This window comes from Entelurus aequoreus, linkage group LG08 (genome assembly GCF_033978785.1).
Source record: "Entelurus aequoreus isolate RoL-2023_Sb linkage group LG08, RoL_Eaeq_v1.1, whole genome shotgun sequence".
In the NCBI taxonomy this organism is placed as follows: Eukaryota; Metazoa; Chordata; class Actinopteri; order Syngnathiformes; family Syngnathidae; genus Entelurus; species Entelurus aequoreus.
In genome coordinates, this window is record NC_084738.1 from 40,481,423 (window position 1) to 40,502,167 (window position 20,745).

At 38.0% G+C, this 20,745-nt stretch overlaps 1 protein-coding gene across 1 annotated transcript in view; it reads right to left on the bottom strand.

The window, feature by feature from the left end:
* myo15b (myosin XVB) overlaps positions 1-20,745 on the bottom strand; it is a 178,095-nt gene that overhangs the window by 30,795 nt on the left and 126,555 nt on the right. The window contains exons 32-42 of the mRNA XM_062057478.1: positions 16,984-17,166; positions 16,780-16,889; positions 13,606-13,667; positions 13,287-13,371; positions 10,282-10,314; positions 9,619-9,690; positions 9,431-9,528; positions 7,772-7,957; positions 7,477-7,552; positions 1,894-2,004; positions 1,464-1,614 (exon numbers count right to left, since the gene is read on the bottom strand). Of these exons, the coding sequence (XP_061913462.1) occupies positions 1,464-1,614; positions 1,894-2,004; positions 7,477-7,552; positions 7,772-7,957; positions 9,431-9,528; positions 9,619-9,690; positions 10,282-10,314; positions 13,287-13,371; positions 13,606-13,667; positions 16,780-16,889; positions 16,984-17,166 (1,167 nt within the window). The remainder of the gene's footprint in view (positions 1-1,463; positions 1,615-1,893; positions 2,005-7,476; positions 7,553-7,771; positions 7,958-9,430; positions 9,529-9,618; positions 9,691-10,281; positions 10,315-13,286; positions 13,372-13,605; positions 13,668-16,779; positions 16,890-16,983; positions 17,167-20,745) is intronic.

The following is a 20,745-nucleotide window of genomic DNA, read 5'->3' on the forward strand; positions in this document are numbered from 1 at the left end:
GATATGGGATGTCCATTTGTATGATAGGTTTATTGTAACAAAGAGACAATATAAAACAAAACATGAAAAAACTCAAATAAAAGTTATAAATGTACATTTAATTGAGTGAAATAAGTAATCATTCTCAAACCCAGCAGAGAGGTGATATATCCATTAAGCACACAAATTAGTCATGTCCCTTTCGGAAATTATTTCTAATCTAAACTCATTATGTGGATAAAAGGTATCCGTCACAAAAATTGTCTCTTCCATCCAAACCACTCCACCACCATGCGAAAGACCAAAGAGCTGTCGAAATAACTCCGGAACAAAATCGTAGTCCTGCTCAAGACTGGAATGGGCTACAAGACCATTGCAAGAATTCTAGAGTGAAAAAGACCACTTTTAGTGCAATAAATGACAAATGGAAGACATGAGATAAGAGTCAAGAACCCTTGCTCAGGAACTCCAAGCAAGATTTCTTCTGGTAGGGTTGGTATGAGTGTAAGAAAAGTGCAGGAGGGACTAGTCAAATATTACAATTAAGAAACTGGTAAATTAAAGTTAAAGTACCACTGATAATCACACACACACTACGTGTGGTGAAACTACTCTCTGCATTTGACCCATCCCCTTGTTCCACCCCCTGGGAGGTGAGGGGAGCAGTGAGCAGCAGCGATGGCCGCGCTCAGGAATAATTTTGGTGATTTAACCCCCAATTCCAACCCTTGATGCAATGGGTCCCATTTATTTTATAGTCTACGACTCGGACGGGGTTTGAACTCACGACCTACCGATCTCAGGGCAGACACTCTAACCACAAGGCCACTGAGCAGGCTAAATGATGTTACAATCAGCAAGAAAAGCATTTTGCTAAAATATATTGAGATCCTGTTGTGTGTGTGTGCAAGAAGAAGATGCACAGTCTTGCCTGAAGCTTAACAATCAACACCTGAATGACTCTTACAACCCGTGGGAAAATATAATGTGGTCACATGATACCGATATGGAGTTTCAACCTGATTGAAGGCAGAAAAATGGTGAACATGAGCCTAACAGTACTATCCCGACTGTCAAACACAGAGGCAGAAACATTCTGCTTTAAAGGCGTGCAACTCTGATGAGCAATGCTTTCTCCTTCAAGTACTTAGTCAGTTTTGTATTGGGTTTAAATACTTATTTTACTCAATGAAATGGAAATGTACAAACTTTATTTACTATTATTACTTTTAGATTTTGTAAATTATGTCCCTCTCTGTTAATACTGTTAAGTCTTTTGTAAGGAAGTCCACTTACAAAATCAAGAGAAACATTTCTATGACTTCTTGAATGACATGGAATCAAAATGAGACTTCCCGGAAATTGTACCTGTGTATCGTGACAATAAAAGGCATTCTATTCTATTCTAAATGGCATTATGGTTTTACTGAAGTGGTTGTGGCGGTACATGTAATAGGACACATATACAAAAAGGTTGTCCTGACCTGACAGGCTCAAAGTTTTTGGGTTCTGGTTGAGGTCGGCTGTTGAACTGTTTGATGATTTCCCGAATGTTAGAAGTGGGTTCAGGCTCCGTATTTGTGGTCGGGATTTTTGTTTTGCTGACAGCAGTGTAGGGAGGGTCCTTCACTAAAGCTGTTAACAGAAAATGAAACCTGCATGAAACCTCTAACCTGTTCAGTCTCTCACTATATACAATCAATAGCATAGTTTTATTAGTAACCAACAAAACGTGTCCGTCTTTCTTTCTGCTTAAGAGAAAGACTGACAAGATCTGCATATTCCTACTACTTTTCAGATATGATGAATGGTGCAAATGTAAACATGTGATGCTCTTCCACGTAACTTGTTGTTAAGCATTTTCCAAAAAAACAACAACATAACCAAATAACTTGCTTTGAATTTTGTTCTTACTTTTGGGTTTAGGTGCAGTGGGAGGAGGGGGTGGACGCGGTGATTGGATGCTGTTTTGCTGTTGGACTGGTGTGGATGAGGGGCCTTCTGGTGCCTGGGTTTTAGAGCCACCTTGAAGTCGAGAGTGATAAGTCAGTTTGGAAACATACTTGAATAATAACAATAATGAATTTAATTTACAGTATGTACCACCTTTCAAGAGCCCTGAAACACTTTACAGTCACAGCCCAAGTATTTCAATACCATCTTATAGAGTATGGATAAAAGTTCTCTTGTATCCTAAAATCTCTTTTAAATCTTTTTGGGTTAATTAAGCGTAGGTGCCCAAAACCTTTCCCAACGGGTGTCACAAACTGATTAAGCATGCCTTGTGAGGTTTGCTAAAAACACATTTAATATATTATTAGGGATGTAACGATATTGTAGATACCGCGATATTGTGGTTTCACAATCTCATCAATAATGCCGTGAAGCGTGACGGTATCAAACAAAACTTGGTGGGTGTAGTTTTTTCTGGCTCTTTTGCTTTGGCGGGACTGACAAACTGCATCTGCGCAGCGCGGGACCCCAATGTGGGGGCGTGGAGGAGCGCAGAGTAAAGAGAAAGAGGAAGCAGGAAGTAAAGTGTGTTCCTCCTCCTTGTAGAAGATAAGATAAATAGTTTTTTTCAAAATAACTTTTGGAGTTACCGTATGTTGCTAACAAACAGGTAAACTAACGTAACCTCTTTGGAGGAGGTATAAAGAGCGCCACCTTCGGCTAAAGTGTTCCAAGCCAAAGAAGACTCAGTCAAGAGAGAAAGCAACTGCTCCACACTGAACTACTTGATACGCTACCATCACCCAGAAAAGATGAAGCCAGCGAAGCTAAATGTCAATGTTGTGAGGTATTTACGTTATTAAAAGTCAAAAAGCGAGTTAACTTTTCTTCTTTTCTGTGATACTATTGTTCATTTATTTAAATTATTTTTTAAAAATGTTTTATTTTTTTATAAATGTCTGTAATGATAATGTCAATGAGGGATTTTTAATCACTGCTATGTTGAAATTGTTATTAATATTGATACTGTTGGGGATAATATTAATTTTTCTCTGACTGATTTTGGATTGTTTTGTGTCATGTTTGTGTGTCCTCTCCATTGCTCTGTTTATTGCTATTCTGAATGTTGCTGGGTTTTGGAATTGGAATTGCATTATTATGTTGTGTTGAATTGATTTGAAAACTTTTTTTTAAGTCAAAAAGTGAGTTAACTTTTCTGAGAAACTGCATTTTCCAAACTGATGGAAAACATGTCCACTGTCGAGGACACTGCTTCTCAGAAAGAGAGACAGTGGATGTTCCCGCACAATTCTTTGCACTTAAAAATACTTGTTTGATGTAATTAATACGATGAGCACATTCTAGCATTATGTTTGGGTTCAATTACAATAAGTGTATTTATCCTAAACTTCCCTGCCACTTCGTTATACACACTATGGCATTTTTAAGTTTTTGTTGAAAGTTTTGTTGTTTTTTTACATATACCACAATAAAATCGTACTGTGGCCTTAATACCGTGATAATATCACACTGTGAGGAGTATTTGATTTTTTTAAATTGTTTTTGTCCTGTCCAGCTACTCAGGCAAATCATATTGTTGATGTAGATGCCCATATCGGCTGTACAAATTTACTTCACAAAAGAGAAGTGCAGGATACTTCTCTTGTTGCCTTATTTGTACTTGACTTTATTAAATGGATTTATATTATCATTTGGTGCGGCCGGGCCGCAGCAGGAGGGGATAGAAAGAAGAAAAAAAGGAAGACAGAGGGGGAAATTGCGGGGACAATAGGGATAAGACAGAGAGACAACAACAGCAGCAAACACGACAACAACAACAACAACAGAACAACATCAGCAAATATGATATGTACAAATATGATGGTAAAAGTGATAGCAAAGAATCAGTTAGTGAAATAAATAACACAGAAATGACAATGAACATTATTACACTACAAATAGAGCAATAGAAATACCAATAGAAATAGCACTATTGATCATGAATAATAACTATAATTACCTCTATAATCAACAATACAATTGTTCAAATGCAAAAATACATATATGTAATGGTAACTTGAAATACAAAAGAAATCAGATAAATGGAGGGGAAGAAAGAGAAGCCAATTAAGTTAACCATGTAGATTGTTATAGTAACAATAGGTTAAGCTTTGTCAGTGTGCCATGTGTTGCACTGTGAGGATTTTAATATCGTTACATCCCTATTATTTACGATTTTTCTGGGCAAGTAAAAGTCTACATGAATGTATTTAGTACAAAAGTAAAGAGGAGCCTTCGATGATAACTGTCCATGTGAAAATGTCACTAACTTTGTTACTGGATAAAAGTCAATGAAGCTGCTGTTTGTTCAGCAAGTTTAGCGGTAGAGGAAGAATACTGTAATATTGAAAGGACTAAGTGTTAGCTTTCAAACTGTGCTACATTTGTAGCATTAGTGATTTTGAATTAAATAATTACTAGAGGTTTAACGAGGTCTTGCGGGATTGAAATGTGACAATATTTCTTGTTTAGAGAAAAGTCGACTCTTGGGCAGAACACAGTTTGAATTAAAAATGTTTTGATAGTCATAATAAATTTGTCTGGGCAATTGTGAAGGGTTGGAACAACACAAGAGTGAGAAAACAGAGCTGGTCTCAACGTTCCCTGAGCTATCAGCGTAATCGGAGTTGCACGCTCAGGCTGGCATGGCGGGAGCTGAGACATGTGGCCGCTCTCCTTTGTTTGAGCTGTGTATGTCCAAGCAGGATGAACTGTCAATCGTTGACGACAAGTCGCAACAGAAAAGCACTGCGGACACACTGAACTGCTTTCCCCCACAGTTGGGACAAAACATTGACATTCTTGAATGCTGCGATATCAGAGATGCAGAGGAAACCGATACTCAAAAATCTATATTCAATTACATTTACTTTATTTGTACTTTTGTACTCTTTTACTTGTTATACTTTTATTACAAGTTCAACAGTTAAAAAGATTGTGCATACTGTAGGTCCTGCATGCAAAGATGCAAATGCATTGTATGTGACCAGGCTAAATAAAACATGCCAGAGGCCTTGTGCATGGCCACAAAAGTCCATCACTGCACCGAACTTAAACATTAACAATAACATACACATTAACAAACTTTTCCCGGGTGACTGCAGCCGATCACTTCTTTTTAATTGAATTCCATTCGCTTGACTGCGTTTAAGACCACACTGCTGTTATCAGATGGCGACAGATGTGGACAATATCGGAGACAGACGCATTTGTCCCACCCAGAAAGTATACCCCAGAGAAGAAAAATATTTGAATGTGCTTTGATTTTGAAAGCGCAACACAGCGTTGTGTCACTGACCATCCCTTCCTTCACCGGCTGTGACCCTGAGTGTCAAGGACAGGAGGAAACATGCAAAAACATGTCAAATGATGTGTAGGGAAAATTGCCATGAATATGACTTGTTTATATTGTCTTGCCGCTTGTTTACTGGGATGGTCACTCGCCTGTTATTCAATTGCTAACTTTGTCAGTGTTCTCAATAATGCCACATGAGCTAAAATGGGCATAAAAAAGGCAGTTAACTGGGCTACCTTGGCATAATACGACATAATTAACACTTCAATGAGGCCTGCTGGATATGTTCAAACTATAGAAATGATGCCAATAGTTAGAATCTCCACTTTGCTTCATGCAGACTGGACTGAGTGTCAGACAGAGTCAGATTTTGTACAGCAAAGTTCTGCAGAACAGTGATATTATATACAATATTTTAATGTTTTTTACCCTTTGTGTTTTGTCTCGCCGCGTTTGTTGCATCTTTGTTGTTCTTGCTTGATTATAAAAGATGTCGATCAAGGAGGTGGTCTGGGAAGTAGAGGAGCAACATTCCAATATTCTCAATATTTAGTGTTTTATTGTTCATAGTTAATATTGTAAATACCACATTTTATATTTTTATTTACATTCTGACCGTCCGTCATACAATTCAGTAAAAAAACGAAAATGTATTCCATCTTTGAGATGGTCTGTTTAGTTTTATACTAAATAAAACACTTAGAATGTACATGAAAATATAGAATGTGGGATTTACAATATTAAGTATAAACAATAAAACACTAAATATTGAGAACATATGAACGTTGCTCCTTTACTTTCCAGACCACCTCCTTAATCGGCCTCTTTTATAATCGAGAAAGAACAACAAAAATGCAACAAACACGGTAAAACAAACGCAAAGGGTAAAAAAAACTTGAACATATTGGAGTCGGATATAATATCACTGTTCTGTAGAACTTTGTTGTAGAAATCTGCCCGCGTCTGTACTCCTGTTTGCTCTCAGGCATGTTGCTGCCTCGCCCACTCTGTCCCGTGCCTCGTCTGCATGAAGCATGAACACACAAAAGTGCAGATTCTAACCATTGGAATCATTTCTATTTGAAAACATCCAGTAAGTCAATAAATTGTGACGTGTGTGTGGCGTAACACCTGGTGGTTAGTTGCTAGTGTGTGTGGCGTAACACCTGGTTGTCAGAAGTGTTTATGTTGTATTATGTCAAGGTAGCCAAGTTAACTGCCTTTTTTATGCTGTTTTGCAAGACCCGTGTCACGTGACTTCAAACTTGACACCTCATTGGCTGGTTCTGAGACAGGATTGATTGCTTCAGTCTTAATTTACCGTGAGGGAGTCTTGCTTTTTAAGCAGCATATTTTTCGACACCGAATTTTTCCGTACTCATTTTTTTACACTGAATTTTTTTACTTTTCTTTTTTATACACTGAATTTTGTTTACACTGAAATATTATACACTCACTTTTTTACACTAAATTTTTATACTTTTAATTTTTATATACACTCAATTTTTTTTACACTGAAATGTTATACACTCAATTTTTAAAACACAGATTTTTTTTTAATGAAATTATCAGCATAATTTGATATAAACAAATTCAGACACAAAAACTTCCGTAACATAGATTCAATGTCAAAAAATGCTTTCGTATTAAAGACACAAACTTATTCTTACACCCTCGGAGGCCTGGAAAACACGCTGCTCTGCTTGTCTCCTTAAAGTCGCACTAGCAACACTAACAGCTCTCCTTTGTGCTAAAACAGAATCTGGAAACACTTTCTGGTCGAGTGCCAATATTTCTCGCTAATGTTCTGACGAGAGGTGACCCCCATTGGAAGCCTGTGCGCATGTTTATCAATCCATCGTTATACTTAACGCTATAGTTTTGTATTTTGTCATTTATTACACATGTTTCACTCTACATACAAATTTATGATTAGGTCAAGTGTTGGTGTTTAATTAATGAGATGCAGGCCACCCACAGAACCTGCCGGTATTTTAAGGCCCCCCAAAAAAACATAAAAAATAAAAATGTTGGGCTGAAGGATCATGTAATAAGAAAAAGAGGATATTTTAATAGCTATAATGAACAAAAGCACAAATATTTGTCTTTAATTATATGGATAACATTTATTCAGCATTTTTACATTACATTACATTATATCCACAGTGATTTGATTGCATTCAACTCACCAATATTCTGGAAGTACTGACGCCTTTCTCTGAAAGAGGGCCGGTTACCTGCATTCTTTGAATCTACTTCTTGAGGCTGTTGAAGGAGGAAACATAATATAACATGTACACAATGTTTTCATATTTTCAATTAGGAGTAAAGATATTATATTTTTTGTTTGCCAAAAAAAAAAGTTGAGCCCCGCAAGGGGAGCCACAACAAAGATGCTAATTAGCCATTGTTGTGGTTGTGACCTCTGCTGTAAGTAACGGCACCGCTATCTTATACTACAATTATTTTACTTAGCCTATTGACCTTTGGCAAAGGTGTATTAGGCTGGCCTGCAGGTGAAGACTGCGGCAAAGGTGTGGGTGTTTGCTCCCTCAACCGCTGCTGCTGCTCCTGCTTTCTCTCCTGCTTTCTCTCCTGTTCCCTCAACCTCAGCTGTTCCTGGTTCTGCTGCTGGGACAGAGTCATCGCCTGCATGGTCATCTGCTGAGCCTACATTGGAGAACCAGGGACAGGTTCAGTTCAGTTCATTTCAGTTTCAGTTTATTTCGAACATGCATACGATACAATGTAAAGCATCACACAATTCCAGTTGTTTCATTACAGCATGTCCGAAAAGGAGTAGGAAGAAGCAGAGCTTATTTAATCCTGCCCCTTTTCATACCATAGCAATTTTATCCTGTTTCCTTGTTCTCTGTAGCAGAACAGTGAACAAATAAATAATAAATAAATAATATACCATAGTAAGCAAACAAATATTAAATACATAAATCTTTATCTCAAAAGAAAAAAAAGGGTTCATCATAATTTTTGTTCTGTGTACTTTGTGAACACTCGTAGTTTGAACAGTCTCTTAAACTAAATCATATTGGTGCTTTGTTTGATTTCTTTGGTTAATCCGTTCCATATTTTAATTCCTGATATACTAAAGGTTTTAAGTGGTATACGAACATACAAATGTTTTAAATTAGATTTTCCTCTAAGGTTCAGGTGGAACAAAAAAAGGAGAGAATGGACAGTAATTGCAGGGACAATAAAGATCTCGCTCAACATGAAGTTTTACCCCCTAATGAAGATAGGAACGTTTCATCATTTGTATGTTCATTTGTTCGAACAGAGTAACAGAATGTAAAAAAAGAATCTGAGACAATAACATAAAATATTTGGTTATAAATTGTCACCTACTCAGTGGCCTAGTGGTTAGAGTGTCAGCTTTGAGATCGGTAGGTTGTGAGTTCAAACCCGGCCGAGTCATACCAAGGACTATAAAAACGGGACCCATTACCTCCCTGCTTGGCACTCAGCATCAAGGGTTGGAATTGGGGGTTAAATCACCAAAAATGATTCCCGGGCGCGGCCACCGCTGCTGCCCACTGCTCCCCTCACCTCCCAGGGGGTGAACAAGGAGATGGGTTAAATGCTATAGTAATGGTGGAGAGAGAAAATATTGTTGGCGTCTTGTAGCTAGCCACCTGCGTTCTCTCTGGTGAGAATGTTTGCACCTTCATGTTTTGCAGTATTGATAGTGTTGTTGTGTTCACCATTTCTCTGCCTACAAATTCACTTGATGACTAATACCCTGCATGGTATTTTCTCCATTTATGAATTATTGCGCCAATATTGATCTCTTTCCCACCAAGCTTCTTGTTGATGGTCTTGTGGTCCATTGCAGTCGTGCAGATGCAGGTCGACAATCATGTTCTGCCGGTCCTTTGACAACTCCTTGGTATTAACCATTGTTGTGGAGAGGTTTCAATGTCTTATTCACACGACCGGAACTCAATAAAGGAAATAACTAATTTGTGTGTTTGGAGGCACCACTGATCTTTGGGGGTGAGAATGATCCCCGTTGATAGGGGATGAAATACTTATTTATTGCAATCAAATTCAAGGTAATCATTTATCGTTGTCAGTGGATCAAGCACTTATATCCCTGTTCAATATTGTCAGTGTGTTATTGCAAACCATTAGAAGAGCCTGTTGGTTGATAAGGGCTTGCTGTGTCGCTGCCATCTGCATGGGATCATTCATTGAAGGAACTGCAGCCTGAGGCATCATCATCCCTGTGAGTTGATTATGACAAGCATGGATTTAACAGATACAGTACATGACATAAAAAAATCAAGTCTTCAACTGCAATACTCAAACAATACCTTGCATGGTGTGCATGGCTGGCATCAGTGGAGTTGGACCATAGCTCGGGATGTGAGGGCTTACTGGCATTCCTAGAGATAAATCACAGTGCAACATCAGTAATTAATATGGAAAGATAAATACTGTATTGTTTCACAGTGAATTTGCAATTACATTGTAATCAGTGATGGAGCAGGAAGGAGTTAGGGATATGTTTGCGGTAAAATTTCTTGTGAAGTGCCCCGTCATTCATAAAATAAGATTTTATGAATACTCAGTGCCCCAGTGGTTAGATTGTCCACCCTGAGATCGGTAGGTTGTGAGTTCAAACCGGCCGAGTCATACCAAAACTATAAATATGGGACCCATTACTTCCCTGCTTGGCACTCAGCATCAAGGGTTGGAATTGGGGGTTAAATCACCAAAATGATTCCCGAGCGCGGCCACTGCTGCTGCTCACTACTGCTGCACACTGCTCCCCTCACCTCCCAGGGGGTGAACAAGGGGATGGGTCAAATGCAGAGGACAAATTTCACCACATCTAGTGTGTGTGTGACAATCATTGGTATTTTAACTTTAACTTTAACTTCTTCATGCAATATGGTGGCCCCACAGATGGCTGAGCCCTACACACAGTACGTGATCTGAGTATAGGGTGAAGGGACCATAAATAAATAACTTACCCATGGGATAGCTTGGCATTAAAGATGGCATACCTGAAAAAGAGAACATTCAGCTCAGAGACTGAAGGGATTTCGTCACATTTTCTAAAACAAAAAATGAACATCGTGCACATAAACATAAACAATAATCTCTATGTACTGCACATTTGGTTTACCAACTAAAATACAAGTTGAAGCATGTGATTTGGCTGCAACTGCATCAAACCACACCCTTTACTATGAAAGCCAAACACCTTAAATGTGTTTAGTTTGTGATGACTTGAAGTCATCAAGTCTATATATGAATACATATATATGTCACGCGACAGTCCCAGGATGTGGCTTCCCCAAAATGGAAGTGTGTCAGGTAACACAGGTGAAGGAGGTGTCAAACTCATTTTAGCTCAGCGGCCACATGGAGGAAAATCTATTCCCACGTGGGCCGGACTGTTAAAATCATTGCATGATAACTTTAAAATAAAGACAACTTCAGATTATTTTCTTTGTTTAACAACAGAACAATCACGTTCTGAAAATGTTCAAATCACAAATAATCCTCTTGAAAAAACACTTCAAGTTAGTTGAAAAGTCTGAGAAAACAATTGGTGTGGTTTAAAAAAGACAAAAAAGAACATAATAAACTATTTGTCTCACTGTATCCACAAAGCCATCAAACTTTAAGTCACAGCCTATCTGGGACTGAACAAAAAAAATACATAAAAAGATCAAATCGCTTCTATGTATCGAATACCTCATTTGTCATGTTTGTGTATGAATCCTGTGCTTACTAAAGAAACCCCAAGAAATGGAGGTAGAACATTTCAAGAGGGCTGAGTTACACTCTGTGTTCACGTTTCTCTTTTTTTAAGAGACATTTTGGGGCATTGAGGCTGCCAAAGAACGATAGAAGATGTAAAACGGCTGGTTTTACGTTTCATTTGGGTCAAGGGGGAGGAGCCGCAGCCATGTGTACCTGCTGTTTGGCAACATTATCATGCGAGATTCTGTATCCCTGACATATTTTGTATTTCCTTGCGGAAAGAGAGCGCATGACTTCAGAGGGAGCGGAGCTATGTGCCGGGTTAAGATAGAGGTAACACTTCCGTGTTTGGACATTACTTATTTACACGGCTTATTAGTTATAGTATACAAAATAGGAATTGTTACATTTATGCCTTGATTTCCAAATATGTTGTTGGTAATGTAAAATGAGATATTTCTACCCAAATAAATGTTTTTTTATAGTCTGTGCATTTTGTGTTGTACTTACGACTGGGGGCACATTTTCTGGGCGCACATACAGTAAATATGCTGAAATAATATGTATCTCCTAACTTCACGTGTGATTAATGAAATGAGTTCAAATTCACAAGTTCTGTTGACGTTGATGCTAAATGTGTACATAGTAAACCACAATGTTAGCACATCAGTTGAGGAAAAAAAGTACATTACATTAATGACATCCTGTAATCTGATTGTGATATTAATACTTATTTCATCTTCTGATGGATTAAAAATGAGTACACCAAGTGTAACATTTTAAAACTGCCAGACTCAATTCCATCTATTTGACTGATGAACATTACCACATCATTATTGCATTTGTTGTGATCCATTATCGTCCTATTTTAGTCAGGGGAAAATAGGTCGTTGACAATAACTAAGTCGAAAATTGTTAGTCAACGAAATTCACACTGTTTAGAACAACAGGTTCTTTCATTCAAAAATGTCAGCTCATTTTTACACTCCGCAAACTCATCTCCCGGGCCAGATAAAAGCTGTTCGCAGGCCTGATTCAGCCCAAACGTTTAAAATTCCTGAGCTAGCATTTCCAAAAGCTAATTTTTGACAATTCCGATACTTTATAAGGGTTCCAAAACTACAATTCAACTGTTCTTAATATCATTTGTGTAGATAACAACCTTAAAATTGCTATGGAAAAAGTACATTATTAATATGTCTCATTGGCAAAACTACTAATAAGACTGTTACTGTTTCAACATTTTTTATTGAATACTGTATATGTTCTTTGCTTAACTTCAAAGTACATTTGTCTTCCACAAAAGAAGAGTCACGTTGAGTTATTTTCAAATTACAAATGCATTTACCATGGACAATGTAAGACGTGTGACATCACACATCTTTGACACAGTATTTTAGAAAAAATAAACATCTAAGGCAGGGGTCACCAACCTTTTTGAAACCAAGAGCTACTTCTTGTGTACTGATTAATGCGAAGGGCTACCAGTTTGATACACACTTAAATAAATTGCCAGAAATAGCCAATTTGCTCAATTTACCTTTAACTCTATGTTAATATTAACAATTAATTATATTTATCTTTGTGGAAACACTGATCATCTTAATGATTTCTCACAATAAATATATATAGAAACAGATAAATATCAATATGCAACACTTTATTTGTATATTTTCTGTAAGTGCACATTTTTCAAATTGAACATTTTCAAATGATCACTTCTAAGACAGTCTTGTGGTATCACAATATCCCATTTTAACTAGCTAGCCACTAACATTTTTTAACAAATCATGAAATACTTCGCACCATGTTTGTACAAATAATAACTCATGAAAAATACAAAAGACAACTCTCAAATTTTTAAATAAATCATGTCACACTTTGAACTGGATACCAAATCTGGTATCTGTTTCTTTGTCAATTAGTGAAGATCAAGTCTTTAAAATATTTTCTTGGATTTTCAAATTCTATTTGAGTTTTGTCTCTCTTAGAATTAAAAATGTCAAGCAAAGCGAGACCAGCTTGCTAGTAAATAAATAAAATTTAAAAAATAGAGGCAGCTCACTGGTAAGTGCTGCTATTTGAGCTATTTTTAGAACAGGCCAGCGGGCTACTCATCTGGTCCTTACGGGCTACCTGGTGCCCGCGGGCACCACGTTGGTGACCCCTGATCTAAGGTGTATTTACAGTGCAAGGAAAGTTTTTAATTTACAACTTTTGAAATGAAATTGAGGACAATTATTTATGGGGTATTTTAATCACCTACCAGGACTATAAAAACCAGGCTGCATGGGTCCAATGCCTCCTCCACCTCGCATCCGCCGGTGTAGCTTGGCTACTCTTTCTGTGTCCTACACACAAACACACACACATGTTATTTGCCTTGCTGCTAAAAATGCACAAGGAAACATTTATTATATTTTGTGTGTGGCATATGGCTTTTAATTGAACTAATCTTAATCCAGTAAGTGAACAGTGGATGGTACCACAGATCAGAATGCAGCTAAGACGTGTCACAAAGGTAGTCTAAAAGACAATTGTGCACAAACAATACAAAATGATTCAAAAAATGCAATACCACTGACCGATTGTCCTTGATCCAGGTTGAACAAGTCATCTACGTAGGCATCCATCTGTCGACGCCGGCCTGCAGGAGAAAAAAAGTAAGAAGAACAAAGAAATAGAATATCTCATAATGCATCTTAACGAATATCCTCCTAGTGAGAACATTAACATAGCATAACAAGAACTCTCGCCAACAGGAAAAAGGATATTCTGATTCATCAAGGTCATCGATCACAACTGGACTGGTCAGGTTGTCTTAAACGGGTCCTATGACTGTATGCAAAACTCACTTTTCGTACCTGTTGGCACCACTTGTTGTGTATTTGAGATTCCAATAAGTCCCGAAAATATGAAATCAAACCATGGAGGGATGGCGGATATATTTATAGAAGGATCTTGTGTTCTTTCTCATTTTCTCACTCCAAATTAGCCATTCGGAATTTGAGACTTTAGTGACATATTTTGCTTTAGTTATGTCAGCAGATAGCTCCATATATAGTAGACGTTAGGGTTGGGCGATATGACTAAAAACTGTATCAAGATGTACGTTTCTTAAATTGGTCGATAGCTATTTTTTATGACCAATGGAAAATATGGACTAGGAGAAAAATATAATAAATGTTAACATTTTTATTTCAAATGTAACCTTCCTCTGATTATAATCCCTTAGCTATCAAGGCAGAAAGGAAATAAAATAACAATACAAGCATGGGAAAACAATCAGTCAACGTAAACAACATTCTAAAATCACAATAAACATAATAACCTCTTTAAGGTGAAAAAATAAGGAATATGTAAGAAATGCTTAATAAAGTGTAAGAAAATAGTGCAGTGTGAAAATGTAAACTTAGAGAAACCTGAAAAGAACAATTATTTGCTGGTTTAGTGCCAGGAAGTTACATGGCGTGTGTAGCATTTATGTTAATTATTTTTTATGTATGGAATATAATTCATGTTATGCAGTAATAATTATTGAAATATTGTTGGACCAAACTATTATTTTCAAGTAGCACCTTTGTTATATTTGGCTATTTATTTTAGTTATACAGTCCTGCTCTTTAGTTCCTACCTGTTTCCGTACATCCGAATAGGAAACAGACATGTGTTGATAAGAAAAGATGAGCGTGGCGAAGGACTACGGTCTGTTGGAAAAAAAAAAAAAAATTGCCATACTGTCGTGGTGACATTTCCTGTATTAATGACAATATCGCTCTCTGCAGCACTACTTTTTCATTTATTTCGCTCTGTGCAGAGAATCAACAGTGAGACAGCTAGATGGTGCAACCAAACTTGATGGTTGATACTGTTACGGGATTGGCTGTGTAAGGTGTCGATCCCATTTCACGACCACTTCCTGTTTAGCGAGCTTACCAGACCTCGGGCGCCTTTGTTCATGAAACCAACCAAGCTTTATTGTTTCTGGTTTCTTCTGACCAAAAAATATATATTTATCGAATGTTTTATCAAACATTTTATAATGATACTGATAACCTGTCTATCGTGATATACACTATATTGCCAAACGTATTTGGCCACGTGGCTTGACTCACATATGAACTTGAAGTGCCATCCCATTCCTAACCCATAGTGTTCAATATGATGTGGGTCCACCTTTTGCAGCTATTACAGCTTCAACTCTTCTGGGAAGGCTGTCCACAAGGTTTCGGAGTGTGTTTACAGGAATTTTCCACCATTCTTCCAAAAGCGCGTTGGTGAGGTCACACACTGATTTTGGTCGAGAAGGCCTGACTCTCAGTCTTCGTTCTAATTCATCCCAAAGGTGTTCTATCGGGGTCAGGACTCTGTGCAGGCCAGTCAAGTTCATCCACACCAGACTTTGTCATCCATGTCTTTATGGACCTTGCTTTGTGCACTGGTGCACAGTCATGTTGGAAGAGGAAGGGGCCCGCTCCAAACTGTTCCCACAAGGTTGGGAGCATGGAATGGTCCAAAATGTTTTGGTATCCTGGAGCATTCAAAATTCCTTTCACTGGAACTAAGGGGCCAAGAAAAACAACCCCACACCATAATTCCTCCTCCACCAAATTTCACACTTGGCACAATGCAGTCCGAAATGTACCGTTCTCCTGGGAACCTCCAAACCCAGACTCGTCCATCAGATTGCCAGATGGAAAAGCGTGATTCATCACTCCAGAGAAGGCGTCTCCAATGCTCTAGAGTCCAATGGTGACGTGATTTACACCACTGCATCTGACACTTTGCATTGGATGGTTGGCCAAATACTTTTGGCAATATAGTATATATTGATATCGTTTTATCTGCCCAGCCGAAATAGAGGTTAACCCGAAGACCTTTGGGCATGTCCGCAATTTCAATCAGTTGTAGTCATCCATCCATCTATTTTCTACCACTTGTCCCAATTGGGGCTCGCAGAGAGAGGTGGGGGGTGCAAGGAGGTGGGTGGCTGGAGCTGGATTCGGGCAGAAGGCAGGCTACAACTTCACAAGTTCTCATTTTTCTTTTTCCTCTTGTTATGGGGCAGACTGGCTCGTATGCCAAAATCCTCCGCTTTCGCTGTTTGTAATAAAAAAGTAGCATATAGTTCTGACTTATATCTGGCAGTGCCAACAACTTCAGTTAAACTGGGAGTCGGAGGAAGTCAAAGTGCTTGTTAAAGACTACAAGGAACCACACAATAAAATGGAGGATGACATCAACTCAAGTTCAAGGAAACAAACAACGAAGACTAGATGCAGCTTGAAGTCATCAACAATCTGCAATATATTTGCTTTACCCGTCTTTATTTCAACGTCTTCATTTATTTTAACTTATTTTCTATTTGTTATGAATAATGTAGTCATATTATATTACTGCTATGAAGTGTTTAATTTTATTTTCATTCCTTAAGGGACAAGCGGTCGAAAATGGATGGATGGATGGATGTTTCGAACATTTGTATTCCATCCTTATACTTAACTACAAATTTGCTTATTGAATATTTTTTTAAAACCTTCTTTTCAATTTTTACACTGGAAGAGAACAACATTTGAATGACAAACAAAACAATTGTTTGCTAGTTTGAACATGTAAAAGATATGATGTAAATAAATGATCAGTAATAAGATCAAATAAGCTCTGTTTGGTCCATGTAGAATTAAAAATGTAACCACAAGATGCTCCTTAATGTACCTTTTTAAGCATTTCTGAAACAAATAGACCATATCACAGCATACCTTCCTGTGGATACTCTCCTCCCCAATGGGTGTCCTGAAATTGAGGCAGGCCTGGAGCTTCCATTGTAGGTGCTGGTGGAATGAAGTCATCAAGATCTGTAACTGGTGTTCTTTAGAAATGACAGAGAAAAAAGGGAGCGATCAAGATGTTCCTGAATATATCAAATCGTTAACTAATTTACAACTTAAATCGAACTATTTTACCTGTCTCTTTGATCACTGAACAAGTAATCAGAATTGGCTGAGGAGGGGGTGTCTGATGGGGGCAGTACTTCTGCCTCGGTGCCAGCCAGCAGATCCATGACCAAGTCTGAGCCAGCCAGATCAGACCACCCGTCATCCGTCAGAAGTGACACAGACCAGCCTTCTGTTGCCTCTGTCATACCTCTGAGATATACAGTCGTGGTCAAAAGTTTACATACACTTGTAAAGAACATAATGTCATGGCTGTCTTGAGTTTCCAATAATTTCAACAACTCTTATTTTTTTTTTGTGATAGAGTGATTGGAGCACATACTTGTTGGTCACAAACAACATTCATGAAGTTTTTTATGACTTTATTATGGGTCTACTGAAAATGTGACCAAATCTGCTGGGTCAAAAGTATACATACAGCAATGTTAATATTTGTTTACATGTCCCTTGGCAAGTTTCACTGCAATAAGGCGCTTTTGGTAGCCATCCACAAGCTTCTGGCAAGCTTCTGGTTGCATTCTTGACCACTCCTCTTGACAAAATCGGTGCAGTTAGCTAAATTTGTTGGTTTTCTGGTATGGAATTGTTTCTTCAGCATTGTCCACATGTTTAAGTCAGGACTTTGGGAAGGCCATTCTAAAACCTTAATTCTAACCTGATTTAGCCATTCCTTTACCACTTTTGACTTGTGTTTTATTGCAGTGAAACTTGCCAAGGGACATGTAACCAAATATTAACATTGCTGTATGTATACTTTTGACCCAGCAGATTTGGTCACATTTTCAGTAGACCCATAATAAATTCATAAAAGAACCGAACTTCATGAATGTTTTTTTTGTGACCAGCAAGTATGTGCTCCAATCACTCTATCACAAAAAAATAAGAGTTGTAGAAATTTTTGGAAACTCAAGACAGCCATGACATTATGTTCTTTACAAGTGTATGTATCCATCCATCCATCCATTTTCTACCGCTTATTCCCTTCAGGGTCGCGGGGGGCGCTGGAGCCTATCTCAGCTACAATCGGGCGGAAGGCGGGGTACACCCTGGACAAGTCGCCACCTCATCGCAGGGCCAACACAGATAGACAGACAACATTCACACTCACATTCACACACTAGGGCCAATTTAGTGTTGCCAATCAACCTATCCCCAGGTGCATGTCTTTGGAGTGTATGTAAACTTTTGGAAACAATAAGGTACATGTGGTGCAGGGATTCTTAAACTTAAATCCGGGAACCCCCAGGAGTTTGTGAACCATAGGATGGGGAAACCAAAATGTATTTTGCAATAAATGAAAGTGAGTATCTATGAATAGGAAACACTAGTCTAGTAAAACAAACATTCTGATCCAATGACTGTCTTTTTAAATTTTCAAGCATTTTTAACCCCTTTGCCATCCATGGGGATCACTGAAGCAGATTATTAGCAGAACACTTGTATTAGCATCAAAATAAATAGTAGAAATACTATAAATAAGAGTGACACAGTATCTTAAGATTGTACATGGCCTTGTGATTTTAGGATATAAACTTATGCTATACATTGTATCGATAAAGTCATTGATGGTCTTTTTTCTAATTAGGGTTTAAAAGGTAATGTTGAAGTCACCAAAAAGAAAATGTGCTTTTGACTGATTTCAGTGAAGTTTGCCTTAATCCGCTTCTCAAACATTTCAATACTTGACTTACGTGTTCTTTACTTTATGCAAGTGGCCCGCACAGCCAATTTATTTTGTAACCATGATTCCGAGTTGTGAAGTGGCCAATAGAGCTGAATGTAATTTTGTATTCAGGGACAAGCGGTAGAAAATGGATGGATGGATTGGTTGCCAGGTGGGTGCACACCGGAAGTGTCAAGGGAAATGGTTAAATAGAGACATCACACGGCAGTTTGACACGCAGCAAGCTCTTAAGTCCATAGCAGATAACTAAAGTGAGTAACCAAATTTTTATGAAGAAAAGTTAAAAAGTTAAAATGTAGTAATGTTTGCGTATTTGATACTATGGTCAGAGTGCAGAAGTGTTATAAAGTGACATCAATCTCCGGAAATAGCCAAAGACATTCGGAGCGTAATATTTAAACTGGCTGAATTTGTGGCATTTTGCGATGTTTAAACATTGTTTTTACATATTTTGCGGATTGTAACTAAAATTGGATATGGTTTAATGGATACGATGAAACACAATTAAGCATATCAATTCTAATTGTTTTTCCATTCTACTGCTACTTTAAGATAATTTCTACAAAACAGGTATGAAGTACTAAGGATCAGAGGTGGGTAGTAACGCGCTACATTTACTCCGTTACATCTACTTGAGTAACTTTTGGGATAAATTGTACTTCTAAGAGTAGTTTTAATGCAACATACTTTTACTTGAGTATATTTATAGAGAAGAAACGCTACTTTTACTCCGCTTCATTTATCTACATTCAGCTCGCTACTCGCTACTGATTTTTATCAATCTGTTAATGCACGCTTTGTTTGTTTTGGTTTGTCAAACAGACCTTCAAAGTAGGATCTATCACATGCCTGCGTTTCACCAATCATATACAGTCACTGGTGACGGTTGACTCCGTTTCACCAATCAAACAGAGCCAGGCGGCAAAACAACAACAAGCTTAAGCGTATGAACTCAACGTCAAATTTGAGGAAGCACATCGCGGTAAGTAACGTTAGTAGATATTTTGGCTGTCACCGTAGGCTGATGTTAGCTTCCCTGCTATGAATCACTGTCAAATGCACATCGTGTGGGGAGGTTTATTAACGCACTGCAGCCTCATAGGCACACACACACACACACACACACACACACACACACACACACACACACACACACACACACACACACACACACACACACACACACACACACACACACACACACACACGCACGCACGCACACACACACACGCATGCATAAAAACACCAATCAGAAGTGTGTTCCCAGGTGCAGCCCACACTTATAAGTTTATGGTTTGCGTAAAGGCTAACTTTTTATTTTCCTTTGTAATCTCTGCCTACTGAGCCTATGGTGCTGTTAAGTTATTGTGGCTCAATTTGCCTTCATTTTTTTTTATGTTAATGTATTATTATGTTATATTTATTATTGTTTTAGTTGCTTAAGAGATATTCCTGGCTCTGAATTTGCTCATTGCTATTTTTATGTTTTTGTGCATTATTTGTTGCCGTCATCATTAAACGAACAGGTTACTCATCAGTTACTCATTACTTGAGTAGTTTTTTCACAACATACTTTTTACTTTTACTCAAGTAAATATTTGGGTGACTACTCCTTACTTTTACTTGAGTAATGAATCTCTAAAGTAACAGTACTCTTACTTGAGTACAATTTCTGGCTACTCTACCCACCTCTGCTAAGGATCAAATATTTGAAAGTCATTTATATGATGTCTAATGCAAATGGCAGAATACTAATGATTATTATTGGTAGTAATATTATTATAATTAATAATAATATTATTGTGATTGGGCCCTAGTGTATGAATGTGAGTGTGAATGTTGTCTGTCTATCTGTGTTGGCCCTGTGATGAGATGGCGACTTGTCCAGGGTGTACCCCGCCTTCCGCCCGAATGCCGCTGAGATAGACTCCAGCACCACCCGCGACCCCAAAAGGGACAAGCGGTACAAAATGGATTGATGGATGGAATGAAGATTATAAGGGGGGTACTTGGAAAATTGTCCCTCTATGAGAGGTCTGTGGTCCCAAAAAGATTCAGAAACCCTGATGTAGTGTAAAGTGTGTCCA